Genomic DNA, 13,454 nt, shown 5'->3' with positions numbered 1-13,454 from the left:
GCTGATGCTCACAACAAAACGTGTTTGTCGTAAGGATTTCGTTAATCAAAGTTTTGTTCGTTAACCGAATTGAAGATCCTTATGGGAGCTAATTCGTTAACCAAAATTTCGTTAATCGAACCGTTCATTAACCGAGGGACCACTGCACTAAGTTTGTATTGGTACTCACTGATGGACGGAGGTGATAGAGCGAGTGTGTGGTGGATAGTGAAGTGGAGGAGGCAGATGGCGGGAGGGGAGGAGTATGGTGGGAGGGGAGGAGGGTGGGGAGTCACTGAGACTGCCGAGCCGAGAGAAGGTGATACGCATTAAAAAGTTGTCCGTGACGACTCAAAGCGATGTTGTACCGACATTATACTTATTGGGAAGTTTGCTTCTTATTTATAATTAACTCTCCTGTCTTCCAGTTAACTATTATAATTAACTCTCCTATCTTCCAATTTTAGGATCTGCTCTTCTGTCCGGACTTCACAGTGACGACCAATAAGAAATCAGGACCGGTACGTGACTTCAACGCGATGTATTGTAGGCATAATATAGTAGTATACAGTCAGGCATCCTTGTGTACCTGACTAGTTTATATAGATGTACAGTATATGATAGTACTGTACTCATACTGTCCCAGGGGGGTGAAGGATGTATCACTGCAGTCGTCGTTGTTTATCTACTAAATAATACTGTGATTTGTTTCTGTACTGCGACAACAGGACAAGCACGAGGACCTGCAGAGTATCGACAGTTGTGAATTCATCTGGGAGGCGGGAGTAGGGTTTGCTCACTCCCCACCTCACGTGCCAGCGCAGGATATAAACCATACAGAGATCCTCAAACTTATCCTTACCTGCTTCAGCCAGAGTATATACCAAGCTTCCTCGGGTAGGTTGCCTTCATAAGTCTTTGCTTCCATGTTGTTTCCAAGTCTGTGTATGGAAGGGGGTGGAAGTTGGTGTGGAAGGGGAGATGGAACTGTGGGTGGAAGGGGAGATGTAAGAGGAGGTGAAAGAGAGATGGAAGGGGGTGGAAGTTGGGGTGGTAGGAGAGTAAAAGTATTTCTTATGTGATGTCAGCATTGTACAGTATAGCTCACACAGACCACAGTATCAGGGCTTTAAATCAATTTATTGATGTTCTGTAATGAAGGTAGAAGCAGCCAGTCCATGTTGTGTATGTGGGAGCTTGTGTGGCAGTACTGTGCTGTAGTGGTGTTGGTGAACAAAGTGTACACAGTGTATCTTCATGGCTTCACCTTCTTAAATCTAGTCACTCACAAAACTATCTCTACTGAGGAGGGGGGGGGGGTGAAGTTGAGAATGAACACCTTAACTCCTGTTCTCTCGGTTGGGTTGCCAAAATTCTTCGTCTGTTGTGTCATATTTTTTCAACACAATTTTGTATAGATAGAGTTTTGAGTGGCTGTACAGTGTATGGCAGAGGTATAAATGCTTTACTTCATACTGCACTAAACAAGATGTGGTCTCCAGCAGATGCAACAGACGCTCCAAATCGGTGGATAACGGTGTTCACCTCGGCCGACAACCGTCACGCTCTGCCACTGTTCACCTCGCTGCTCAACGTCGTGTGTGGTTATAACCCGGTCGGGTTCGGCGTGCCGTACAACCATCTTCTCTTCTCGGACTCCAGAGAGCCTCTGGTGGAAGTGGCTCTTCAGATATTAATAACAACATTAGATCACGACATCACGGCCGCACTGTCAGAACTTGAAGAGGTTGGTGTTTGTTCTGTGGGTCAGATACTTACTACAGTTTTAGACGAAAATGTGTTGTGTTATGTTTGTATGGAAGATGTTGAGGAATGTTAGTAGTCTTGAAGAATGATGTGTGTGTTGTCATGTTACTGCTTGGAGAGGACTGTACTTGTCCCCCTTATGTATAGTATAGCAGTAACTGTCACATCAGTTATTGCTGTTACACATATTGAACACTTGTGTAATTGTGTAATATTGTATAATTATCATAAATTAATGTTTAGCTCTTGTCCTTACACTTGACTTCAGTCTGCAGTGCCTGACAACCTCTTCATCAACTACCTGAGTCGCATTCATCGCGAGGAAGATTTTTCTTTTGTGCTTCGAGGGTTTACCAGGCTGTTGAATAACCCTCTCCAGCAGACTTACCTTCCTCACTCCGCCAAGAAAGTGAATTTCCATCAAGAACTGATGGTCTTCTTCTGGAAGTTTTGTGACTATAATAAGGTCAGTTTATTGGTGGTGTAGTGAGAGGTAGATGGTGTGTCTTGTTAACTGTGTAGAGAACCATAGGGGTGTTAACACTGTCGTCAGTAAGTGGTGATAGTTGTACCCTTAAGTTTGTTCAGTCTACACAGGTGCATCAGCTTTATGAGTGTCATTACCTGTCATGTTATTTGGATGGTAACACAGCCCCTTTAGGTAATGGTTTCATGCTCATAATTACAGCTCCTCCCTGACTTATGACGGGGTTAGGGACCCAAATCCAGGTCGTAAGTCGAAAATGCTTAAATAATACATAGAAAAATCTAAAATGGGTGTCTCTTTTTCTTCTCAGCACCACAAAACTCTCCCTTTTAATCTTGCCAGCCATTTTAAAGTGAATTACAAACGAAAATTTTGTCTGTGTACTGAAGTTGGGACTCGAAAATACGTAATTTGAAAAAATTTTGGTACGAATGATGCAGGTCGTAAGTGCGGGTGGTCGTAAGTCGAGTAGGCCGTAAGTCGGGGAGGAGCTGTATTTCCAGTGAGTTTTATGGACTTTGGCCAATAGTTGTGTTAGGGTAGGGAGACTTAAACCTTCACATATTGTCTGAGTGTTAGTCACCTCAGGACAACAGGGTCATAGGGAGGAGCTTAAGGTATGCTCTTACATGTCTTACTCTACAACATAATAGACATTGGTATGATAAGATTGTTTCCACGGGGTGTAAGGCTGGCCATTGTAACATACTGTAGGAATACAGTGGTCCCTCGGTTAACGAACACAATTCGTTCCAGAAGGTTGTTCGTTAACCAAAAATTTCGTTAACCGAAACCATTGTTTCAATGGGATTTTGGGTAATTGGTTCCAGCTCACCGAAAATTACATAAAGTAAAAAAAAATGCAAGTACACTTACTTTGAGGTGTGTATGTAGAAGGCTCCTGGATGATAATGCTGATGTGAATTTGAAGTGGGGGGTGGAGGAGAGGGGAGAAGAGAAGGAAGTGGAGGTGTAGGAGAAGCATTTTACTGCTTTTTGGAAGGTGAGTCACCTTCCATGAAAATGTCAGGAACCTCTGGACTGACAGATTCTCCACCATGAACATCCTCTCTCCTTCTTGAAGTGGAAGGCTGAGGGGTAGCATCTTTTTCCCGCTGCCTTTTAGTGAAGAAACTGTCAATTTTTGTTTGTGGGGCATTTCTCCTCCTCATCATTAACTGATTTTTGAAGAAGGAGACCACTCTGTCCTCAGCATTACACAAAATAGGTTCTGTTGTTTCCACATCAGGATGCCTTGAAGCCAGTTTCCTGAACTTCTCCCAGTGGTGAACAACATCTTTCAAATCTGAAGTAGACATATGGTCATCACTTTCCCTTTCCTCCTCACCACTGTCAGCCTCTTACATCTCATCCAGTTGCTGCAAGTCATCAGGAGTAAGTTCCTGCTCATGAGACATCACAAGCTCTTCCACATCAACCTCCTCCACTTCGAGGCCCAATGACTGACCAATGGACACAATCTCCTTGTCCAACTCTGCTTCTTCTGCAAATCCCTCAAAATCATGAACTGCTGATGGTCACAGTGCTTTCCATGCAGAATTGAGGGATCTAATGGAGACTTCTTGCCATGATGACGCAATCAATTTTGTATCTTCCAGAACTGTGCCAGTGTTAGTTCAGGATCAGTGGAAGTTGCCTGATAACACCTCCTGAACATTTTCTTCATGTACAGCTTCTTGAAGTTGCTGATCACATTCTGGTCCATTGGCTGCATGATTGATGTAGTGTTGGGAGGCAAAAACATCACTTTGACAAAGTCAAATTGAGCCTCCAAAGTGCTGGCAAGTTCAGGGTCATGACCAGGGGCATTATCCATGAGGAGAAGAGCCTTTAAAGGGAGTTTATTGGTGGTTAGGCACCTCTTGACAGAAGGGCAAAACACCTCAACAACCCATTCATTAAAGAGCTGTCTTGTCACCCATGCCTTACGGTTGGACTTCCAATAAACTCCAAGCTTTCCTCTTACCACTTTTTGTTGTTTGAACACCCTGGGGTTCTCAGAGTGGTAGACAAGCATAGGCTTCAGTCGGAAACCCCCTGAAACATTGGCACCAAGCAATAGAGTGAGACAGTCCTTCATGGGTTTATGCCCAGGTAAAGAAGCTTCATCTCTGGTGATGAATGTTCTTTTGGGCATTTTCTTCCAAAAACAGCCCAGTTTCGTCCACATTGAACACTTGTTGTGGAAGATAATTTTCTTCATCCACCAGTTTGTTAAAGTCCACTACAAACTTTGCTGCTCCTTCTTTATCTGCACTTGCAGCCTCACCATGCCTAATAACACTGAAAATGTCACTTCTTTTCTTAAATTTTTCAAACCAGCCCTTGCTGGCCCGAAAATCTTTGAACTCTGTGCCAGAAGAACCAGGGTGACCTTCCTTTAAATGTTCGTAAATCTCCCTGGCTCTTTCACAAATAAATTCTGTGGAAACTGAATCACCTTTCATTTGCTTTTCCCTGATCCAAATGAGAAGTAACCTCTCTGTTTCTGCTATTAGGGATCTACCTTTAACCAGCCTGGTAGATTTGTCTCTCACTTTCACTTCCTTGAACTTGTCTTTCTGTGCAAGAATTGTCGACACGGTTGATGCCAACATCCCATAGTCTTTACTAAGCACATTTGTTCTAATGCCTTGTTCATGTTTCTTTATAATTTCCTGCTTTACCTGGAGTGAAATAACTTTTCTCGATTTCTTGAGAGCCATGCTGGATTCAATTTCAACACTGAAATTTTAAATTTTATTGCTGTAAATAAAGAAAATTTTCTTTAAATAAACACTGCACTGCGCTATATATTATCAATATGTAAAATATATTTCAAAATCACCAATAATTTGACTGGAAACACAGAAAAAAAGCGTTTATGTTGAAGAGTCTCAAACAAGATGTTACCTCCACTGAACCGATAAACAAACTGACGCCAAGCTTGGTGTGTTGAGTGGCTGTTTGGCGCGCAAAAAACTAGTTTCCTGTACTGTACTTCAATTATGTTCAATAATTGTTAAAATGACTAAAAAATTTAATATAAAACTTTTAAAATTATTGAATAGTACAACCTTCTTGATATTTACTAAAATGGTAAGGAATTTAAGCCTTAGAACCGATTAATGCATTGGCAGACTAATACTACAGCTGGTGAACAGCCAAATGCAAGCGAAAACGTTGGGAAAAATTCGTAAGGAATTCGTTAACCGAAATTTTTTCGCTAACCGAAGTGAAGAATCTTATGGAAGGTAATTCGTTAACCGAAATTTTGTTAATCGAGGGATCACCGTATATTGGTTCCTCTCACAGTACCTCCCTTTCTAGCTGGCTTTCGTACTGTATGCAGACTTGAATAATAATAATAATAATAATAATAATAATAATTAACGTTTTATTGAAAGAGCTTGGCAGCCAGAAGGCTGAAAATATACAGTTACATATTTGGGGAATGGGTTTCGAATTACAAATAATATACAAGTAACATAAGTGATACAAATAAGATATATAATAACTAGATGGGGAAAAGCTCAAAGGGCATTTCAACATAGTGACAGTGCAAGAATTAGTATTTACTGGGAGTGAATACACTGGTTTATTACGAGTTATTGATAATTTTTACAATGGTTGGGACTGGGCTGTTCTTATAGCGATCAGTTCGTGCACGTATGGGCTGGATGCGGTTGTGGTGTCAAACAGCAATTCTCGGGCTAGGGATCTCAGGTGGTAGTAGGAGCCGGTGTCGAGGATAGTGTAGAAGCTTCTTACCAAATTTGCAGATGAGGTCGTGGTGATGGTCAGTGAGAGTCGAAAGGGTCAGTGTGTTTAGCGCTTCTTGATATGTGGAGTAGGAAGGGGAGAGAATAATCTTGCATGCCCTCTTTTGCACTTTTTCTAGGTGTTTACGTTGTGTGGCATTTAGGGAAGAAGACCAGGTAGGGGAGGCATAGGTGAGCTTGGGAAGTTTGAATGTTGTGTAAACACTGAGGAGCTCGGGTGCAGGAACTCCGAGGGACTTGAGTCGGCGGAGGAGGTGGAGACGGAAACTGGAGGATTTGACAACTTCCCTGACGTGTGGTTTCCAATTTAGTTTGTTGTTATCTATATGTGAAGGCACAAATTGAGCATTAGTCCTGAAATCCCATCTTATAATCACATCTGGGTCAAACAACTCAGATTTCTTTCCTCTTCTGTTTGAGCTTGTGAGGTGAGCTGGACCTGAGATGTCAACAAACTAGTGAATGGATCTGAGTATGTCGTGTACCCTCTCAACTCTTCCCCCTTTACTAGGTACAGAAAGCTGCCTTGCCTGGTGACCACTGTAATTGAGGCATTAGGTAAAAACTAACCCAGGAACTGTGTTATGGAGAAGGGATCTAGATTTACTGTACTTTAACCTATACTAAATTCCAGCAGCAGTACTTCCTTGGCTGTGTGACTACTGTACTGTACTGTATATCCTTTTGTTTACTATGTACAGTTACCCACAGAAGTCCTGTCTCCTCTTGAACCATGAACCCTGAAATTCAGACTCGTGAACCAGAAGCAGTAGACACTGATGCATTATTTTGTCCACAAATACTTTGGGTTCAGCCAACTGTACTGTACATGATTACATATAAACTGACAAGACTTCACACCCAGATGAGATCTTCTCTCCCTGCCTCTCCCCTTTTCTTTAAAAGGTTCTCCACTGTCCAAATTCCTGGGGAAAAAATTATGGGATTTTGAACCACAAATTTTGTAGACATTTTCTTGTTTGTTTCTTTGGGAGAGAAACTTACACAATGTTTTCCTTTCCAGAAATTCTTGTTCTATGTTCTGAAGAGCAGTGACGTGCTGGACATACTTGTTCCCATATTGTATCATCTCAACGATGCTCGAGCAGACCAGTGTGAGTCTCCTATTATTACTCTCCAGTTTTAGGTGAATTATTTAGGCCCACAGGAAAGGAACCTCTCAGTCCTAATACTACTTGGGACTTGGGATTTTAAGTGTCTTGAGTCTGACTTAACCCAACAGGAATAAAAGTTAACAGAGATAGACTTAGGGCTGACTTGTGCACCAGAAGCAGTCACCATTAAGCCTGAAAGAGACATTACTATACAGTCCAGTAATTATTTCTTCATCTCTTGCCCTACAGCAAGAGTTGGCTTGATGCACATCGGGGTGTTCATCCTCCTGCTGTTGAGTGGGGAGCGCAACTTTGGGGTCCGTCTCAACAAACCGTACACTGCCTCTGTGCCCATGGACATTCCAGTGTTTACAGGTGTGTGGTGGGTGTGTTTTATGAGAGCTACAGTGTTTACAGGTGTGTGTTATGAGAGCTACAGTGTTTACAGGTGTGTGTTATGAGAGCTAAAGTGCTTACAGGTGTGTTTTATGAGAGCTACAGTGTTTACAGGTGTGTGTTATGAGAGCTAAAGTGCTTACAGGTGTGTTTTATGAGAGCTACAGTGCTTACAGGTGTGTTTTATGAGAGCTACAGTGCTTACAGGTGTGTGTTATGAGGGCTACAGTGCTTACAGGTGTGTTTTATGAGAGCTACAGTGCTTACAGGTGTGTGTTATGAGGGCTACAGTGCTTACAGGTGTGTTTTATGAGAGCTACAGTGCTTACAGGTGTGTGTTATGAGGGCTACAATGCTTACAGGTGTGTTTTATGAGAGCTACAGTGCTTACAGGTGTGTGTTATGAGGGCTACAGTGCTTACAGGTGTGTGTTATGAGGGCTACAATGCTTACAGGTGTGTTTTATGAGAGCTACAGTGCTTGCAGATGTGTTATGACAGCTACAGTGTTTACAGGTGTGTGTTATGAGGCTACAGTGCTTACAGGTGTGTGCTACAGTGCTTACAGGTGTGTTTTTATGAGAGCTACAGTGCTTACAGGTGTGTGTTATAGAGATACAGTGCTTACAGGTGTGTGTTATGACAGCTACAGTGCTTACAGGGTGTGTTATGAGAGCTACAGTGCTTACTTAGCTACAGGTGTGTGTGTTATGAGAGCTACAGTGCTTACAGGTGTGTTATGAGAGCTACAGTGTTTACAGGTGTGTTTATAGAGAGCTACAGTCTTACATGTGTTATGAGCTACAGTGCTTACAGGTGTGTTTTATGAGAGCTACAGTGCTTACAGGTGTGTTTTTTGAGAGCTACAGTGCTTACAGATGTGTTATGAGAGCTACAGTGCTTACAGGTGTGTGTTATGAGAGCTGCAGCTGCAGTGCTTACAGTGTGTAGAGAGCTACAGTAGGTGTGTGTTATAGAGCTACAGTGCTTACAGGTGTGTGTTATGAGAGCTACAGTGCTTACAGTGTGTTATCACAGCTACAGTGCTTACATGTGTGTTATTACAGTGTTTACAGGTGTGTGTTATGAGAGCTACAGTGCTTACAGGTGTGTTTTAGGAGCTACAGTGTTTACAGGTGTGTGTGAGAGCTACAGTGCTTACAGGTGTGTTATACAGTGCTTACAGGTGTGTGTTATGAGAGCTACAGTGCAGTGTGTGTTATCACAGCTACAGTGTTTACAGGTGTGTGTTATGAGAGCTACAGTGCTTACAGGTGTGTTTTAGAGCTACAGTGTTTACAGGTGTGTGTTATAGAGAGCTACAGTGCTTACAGGTGTGTTATGAGAGCTACAGTGCTTACAGGTGTGTTATGAGAGCTACAGTGTTTACAGGTGTGTGTTATGAGAGCTATAGTGCTTACAGGTGTGTTATAGAGCTACAGTGCTTACAGGTGTGTGTTATGACAGCTACAGTGCTTACAGGTGTGTGTGGAGCTACAGTGTTTACAGGTGTGTGACAGGTGTGTTTTATTACAGTGTTAGGTGTGAGACTACAGTGTTTACAGGTGTGTGGCAGGTGTGTTTTATGAGCTACAGTGTTTACAGGTGTGAGACTACAGTGTTTACAGGTGTGTGGCAGTGTGTTTTATATAGTGTTTACAGGTGTGACTACACAGGTGTGTACAGTGTTTACAAGTTTACTTGTGGTTCATGATAAAAGATTAGTTAAAGGAGTAGTTTACACTAGTTACTAGGTGAAGTACACCACTAGTTACTGGGTGAAGTACACCACTAGTTACATACACCACTAGTGAAGTACAGGTGTACACCACTAGTTACTACAGTACACCACTAGTTACTTTTTACTTACACCACTAGTTACTAGGTGAGCTAGTTACTAGGTGAGTTTACACCACTAGTTACTTGAAGTAGGTGAGTACACCACAACAGTACACCACTAGTTACTACACCACTACACAGGTTTAATTGATTACTAGTTACTGAGTGAAGTACACCACTAGTTACTAGGTGTACACCACTAGTTACTACACCACTAGTTACTAGGTGCACTAGTTACTAGTATACACCACTAGTTACTAGGTGAAGTACACCACTAGTTACTGTGGCTGTGTTACTAGGTTACACCACTAGTTACTAGGTGAAGTACACCACTAGCTAGGTGAAGTGCACCACTAGTTACTAGTTACTAGGTGTACACCACTAGTTACTGGAAGTACACCACTAGTTACTTGGCTGGGTGAAGTACACCACTAGTTACTACTAGGTGAAGTACACCACTAGTTACTAGGTGAAGTACACCACACTAGGTTACTAGGTGAAGTACACCACTAGTTACTTAGTTAGTACCACTAGTTACTGGGTGAAATACACCACTAGTTACTGGGTACACCACTAGTTACTAGGTGCACCACTATTAGGTGAAGTACACCACTAGTTACTAGGTGAAGTACACCACTAGTTACTAGGTGAAGTACACCACTAGTTACTGGGTGAAGTACACCACTAGTACACCACTAGTGAAGTACACACCACTAGTTAAGTACACCACTAGTGAAGTACACCACTAGTTACTGGGTGCACCCACTAATTACTTACTAGAGTGAAGTACACCACTAGTTACTAAGTACACACTTCTAGTTACTGGGTGAAGTACACCACTGGGTGAAGTACACCACTAGTTACTAGGTGAAGTGACTAGTTACTAGGTGTACTAGTTACCACACTAGTTACACCACTAGTTACTAGGTGAAGTACACCACTAGTTACTAGGTGAAGTACACCACTAGTTACTGGGTGAAGTACACCACTAGTTACTAGGTGAAGTACACACTAATTACTGGGTGAAGTACACCACTAGTTACACCACTTACTGCTGGTGACTAGTTACTGGTGAAACCACCTAGTTACTAGGTGAAGTACACCACTAGTTACTGGTGAAGTACACTAGGTGAAGTACTAGTTACTAGGTGAAGTACACCACTAGTTACTAGGTGGCACACCACTAGTTACTGAAGTACACCACTAGTTACTGGGTGAAGTACACCACTATAGGTAGTACACCACTAGTTACACACCACTAGTTACTAGGTGAAGTACACCACTAGTTACTAGTTACTAGGTGGTACACCACTAGTTACTGGGTGAAGTACACCACTAGTTACTAGGGTGAAGCACTAGTTACTAGGTGAAGTACACCACTAGTTACACACCACTAGTTACTGGGTGCGTACACCACCACTAGAGGTGTTCACTAGTTACCACACCACTAGTTACTAGGTGAAGTACACCACTAGTTACTAGTACACCACTAGTTGGGTGGCACACTACTAGTTACTAGGTGAAGTACACCACTAGTTACTGGGTGAAGTACACACTAGTTACTGTGAAGTACACCACTAGTTACACTAGGTTACACTAGGTGAAGTACACCACTAGCACTTGAAGTACACCACTAGTTACTAGGTGAAGTACACCACTAATTACTGGTGGACTAGTTACTAGGTACACCACTAGTTACTAGGTGAAGTACACCACTAGTTACTAGGTGAAGTACACCACTAGTTACTAGGTGAAGTACACCACTAGTTACTAGGTGAAGTACACCACTAGTTACTAGGTGAAGTACACCACTAGTTACTAGGTGAAGTACACCACTAGTTACTAGGTGAAGTACACCACTAGTTACTAGGTGAAGTACACCACTAGTTACTAGGTGAAGTACACCACTAGTTACTAGGTGAAGTACACCACTAGTTACTAGGTGAAGTACACCACTAGTTACTGGGTGAAGTACATCACTAGTTACTAGGTGAAGTACACCACTAGTTACTAGGTGAAGTACACCACTAGTTACTAGGTGAAGTACAGCACTAGGTGAAGTACAGCACTAGGTGAAGTACAGCACTAGGTGAAGTACAGCAGCACAGGTTGTCTCCCACAGGTACACACGCGGACCTGATGATCATAGTGTTCCACAAGATCATCACCACGGGCCACCAGCGTCTACAGCCCCTCTTTGACTGTCTCCTCACTATTCTCGTTAATGGTAAATACTCGACTATACTTGTTCTGTTAACAGTTCTAAAAGTATTATGTGGTGCAAGAGGTTCACTTTGTGTACTGTTTATGTGGAGGGAGAGAGGAGTACAGTACAGTATGTATGTTTGGTAAGGTTAACTACCACAGCATGACCAGGAGCTTTAAGAGTATGTGTTATAAAGTCATCAGTCGTGTAGGGTTGTACAGTACAGTAATAGAAAGTGACTTAACCTGGCGGCCAGTTTACTTAATGTTTGTCTTCTACTCTGTGTGTGTGTGTGTAATACATCTAGTGTGGCAGCATTATGTTAGTGGTGCAGACACAGTACTGTACTGCATCATAATGTTCGACTAGTAACTATGAGTGTGTGAAGTGTTTGTGTAGTTTACTGTCCATCACACATAGAGTAGGTTCAGGCTGGCTTACCTCAGCACTGTAAGTATATGATAGAGTAATTATGGTGGTTGTGTCTTTACAGTGTCACCATACATCAAGACCCAGCACTGTAAGTATATGATAGAGTAATTATGGTGGTTGTGTCTTTGCAGTGTCACCATACATCAAGACCCTGTCTATGGTGGCAGCCAACAAGCTGCTGCACCTCCTGGAAGCATTCTCCACCCCCTGGTTCCTCTTCTCTGCACCACATCATCACCACCTGGTGTTCTTCCTCCTTGAAACATTCAATAACATCATCCAGTATCAGTTTGATGGTGAGTGCTTGCTGAACTTGTAGCGTACTGTCGTGGCAGGTTGTCAGGGTCTCTTATTTGGCCTCACAACGTACATGTAATATATCCAACACTCAGGATTGAGGTAGAAGTAGAAAATCACAGTGTTTCTCGTATATATATTGTTGCACAGCACAGTGTTAAAGAGATACTAAGTCGGGCGAAGCTTGCTCAGAGTTCCTGTAGGGCGAGGAGCTTTCTGAGGGAGCGTGTGTATGGAGCTGTTGAGGGATGTTGCTTGTTGGTGGCGGTAAGTAGAAAGTGGTCGATGACGGCCAGGTGAGGTCTTATATAGCGGGGGTAGGCGTGGCTTGATGGTAGGCCCCGCTTTGTTCGGCGTCGCTGGTTACCTGACCTTGACCACGAGGGATACGCCGGTAGATTCGCGGGGGGTCGGCCAGTCAGCGACACACGGCGTTTGTAGGGGAGGCCTCCACTACAATACTCCCTCTCCCCTCCGGGCGCGATGGGGATGTTACATACCGGACAGGTGTACGTACCACTCGGCTGCTGCGCGTGACAACTCCGTCTAATGACACAGAACCTGTGGGGGAATCAGGGGGAGAAAGAGGGTTTTGGATTAGAGGAGGTTGTACAGGCAATGGTTGTTGTGCTTCTATAGCGGCTGGGGCAGCTTCCTCAGGGCCACTGGCTGGGTTGACTGGGTCAGGAGCGTCAGAGGGTCCATAGAGGAGCAGGTTCTACCACGGCAGCAGGGTCCAGGACAGGAGCAGGGGGCACCTGAGGGCGAAAAGAGAGTGCCCAAAAATGTCGTGGGCGTGGTGTTGCTGCCGGTGGCAACTGCGGGTAGACTGGTGCAGGCGTCGTTTGTTGGTGGTGCTGCTGGGTCGGGGGCTCAACGGGTAAGGTGGCCGGCTTGACTCTGTCTATGCTGACGGTCTCGTCAGGAACTTTGCTGAACGGGTCACAACCTGGAAGGGTCCATCGTAGGGGCGTTGTAGTGGGTTGCGGTGAGCATCATACCTGACGAACACATACTCGGCTGTTAGTAGTGCAGGAGGGATGTGTTCAGGGCGCCGAGGAAGCTGGCGTGGAGCAGTAGCTCTGAATGCAGAAACTGCTTGTCGTAGCTTTTGGAGTAAGTCGTGACGAACGACAGGAGTGGGTTGGTGGAGGT

General features: G+C 43.6%; 1 protein-coding gene across 2 annotated transcripts in view; it reads left to right on the top strand.

The window, feature by feature from the left end:
- Positions 1–13,454, top strand: part of LOC121872181 (protein HID1-like) — a gene marked incomplete at its 3' end in the record, with an annotated part of 42,622 nt that overhangs the window by 16,615 nt on the left and 12,553 nt on the right. Inside the window, 8 exon segments of one of the 2 annotated variants that reach the window (XM_042374857.1) lie at positions 447–500; positions 708–876; positions 1,485–1,726; positions 2,015–2,212; positions 7,040–7,130; positions 7,380–7,505; positions 11,487–11,591; positions 12,134–12,298. In XM_042374857.1, coding sequence (XP_042230791.1) covers positions 447–500; positions 708–876; positions 1,485–1,726; positions 2,015–2,212; positions 7,040–7,130; positions 7,380–7,505; positions 11,487–11,591; positions 12,134–12,298 — 1,150 coding nt within the window. 2 annotated transcript variants of the gene reach the window in all.

The sequence above is a fragment of the Homarus americanus genome, unplaced genomic scaffold (genome assembly GCF_018991925.1).
Source record: "Homarus americanus isolate GMGI-L3 unplaced genomic scaffold, GMGI_Hamer_2.0 scaffold40442, whole genome shotgun sequence".
Taxonomy (NCBI): Eukaryota; Metazoa; Arthropoda; class Malacostraca; order Decapoda; family Nephropidae; genus Homarus; species Homarus americanus.
The sequence above is the reverse complement of the archived record's forward strand: the minus strand, read 5'-3'. Positions and strand labels throughout refer to the sequence as shown.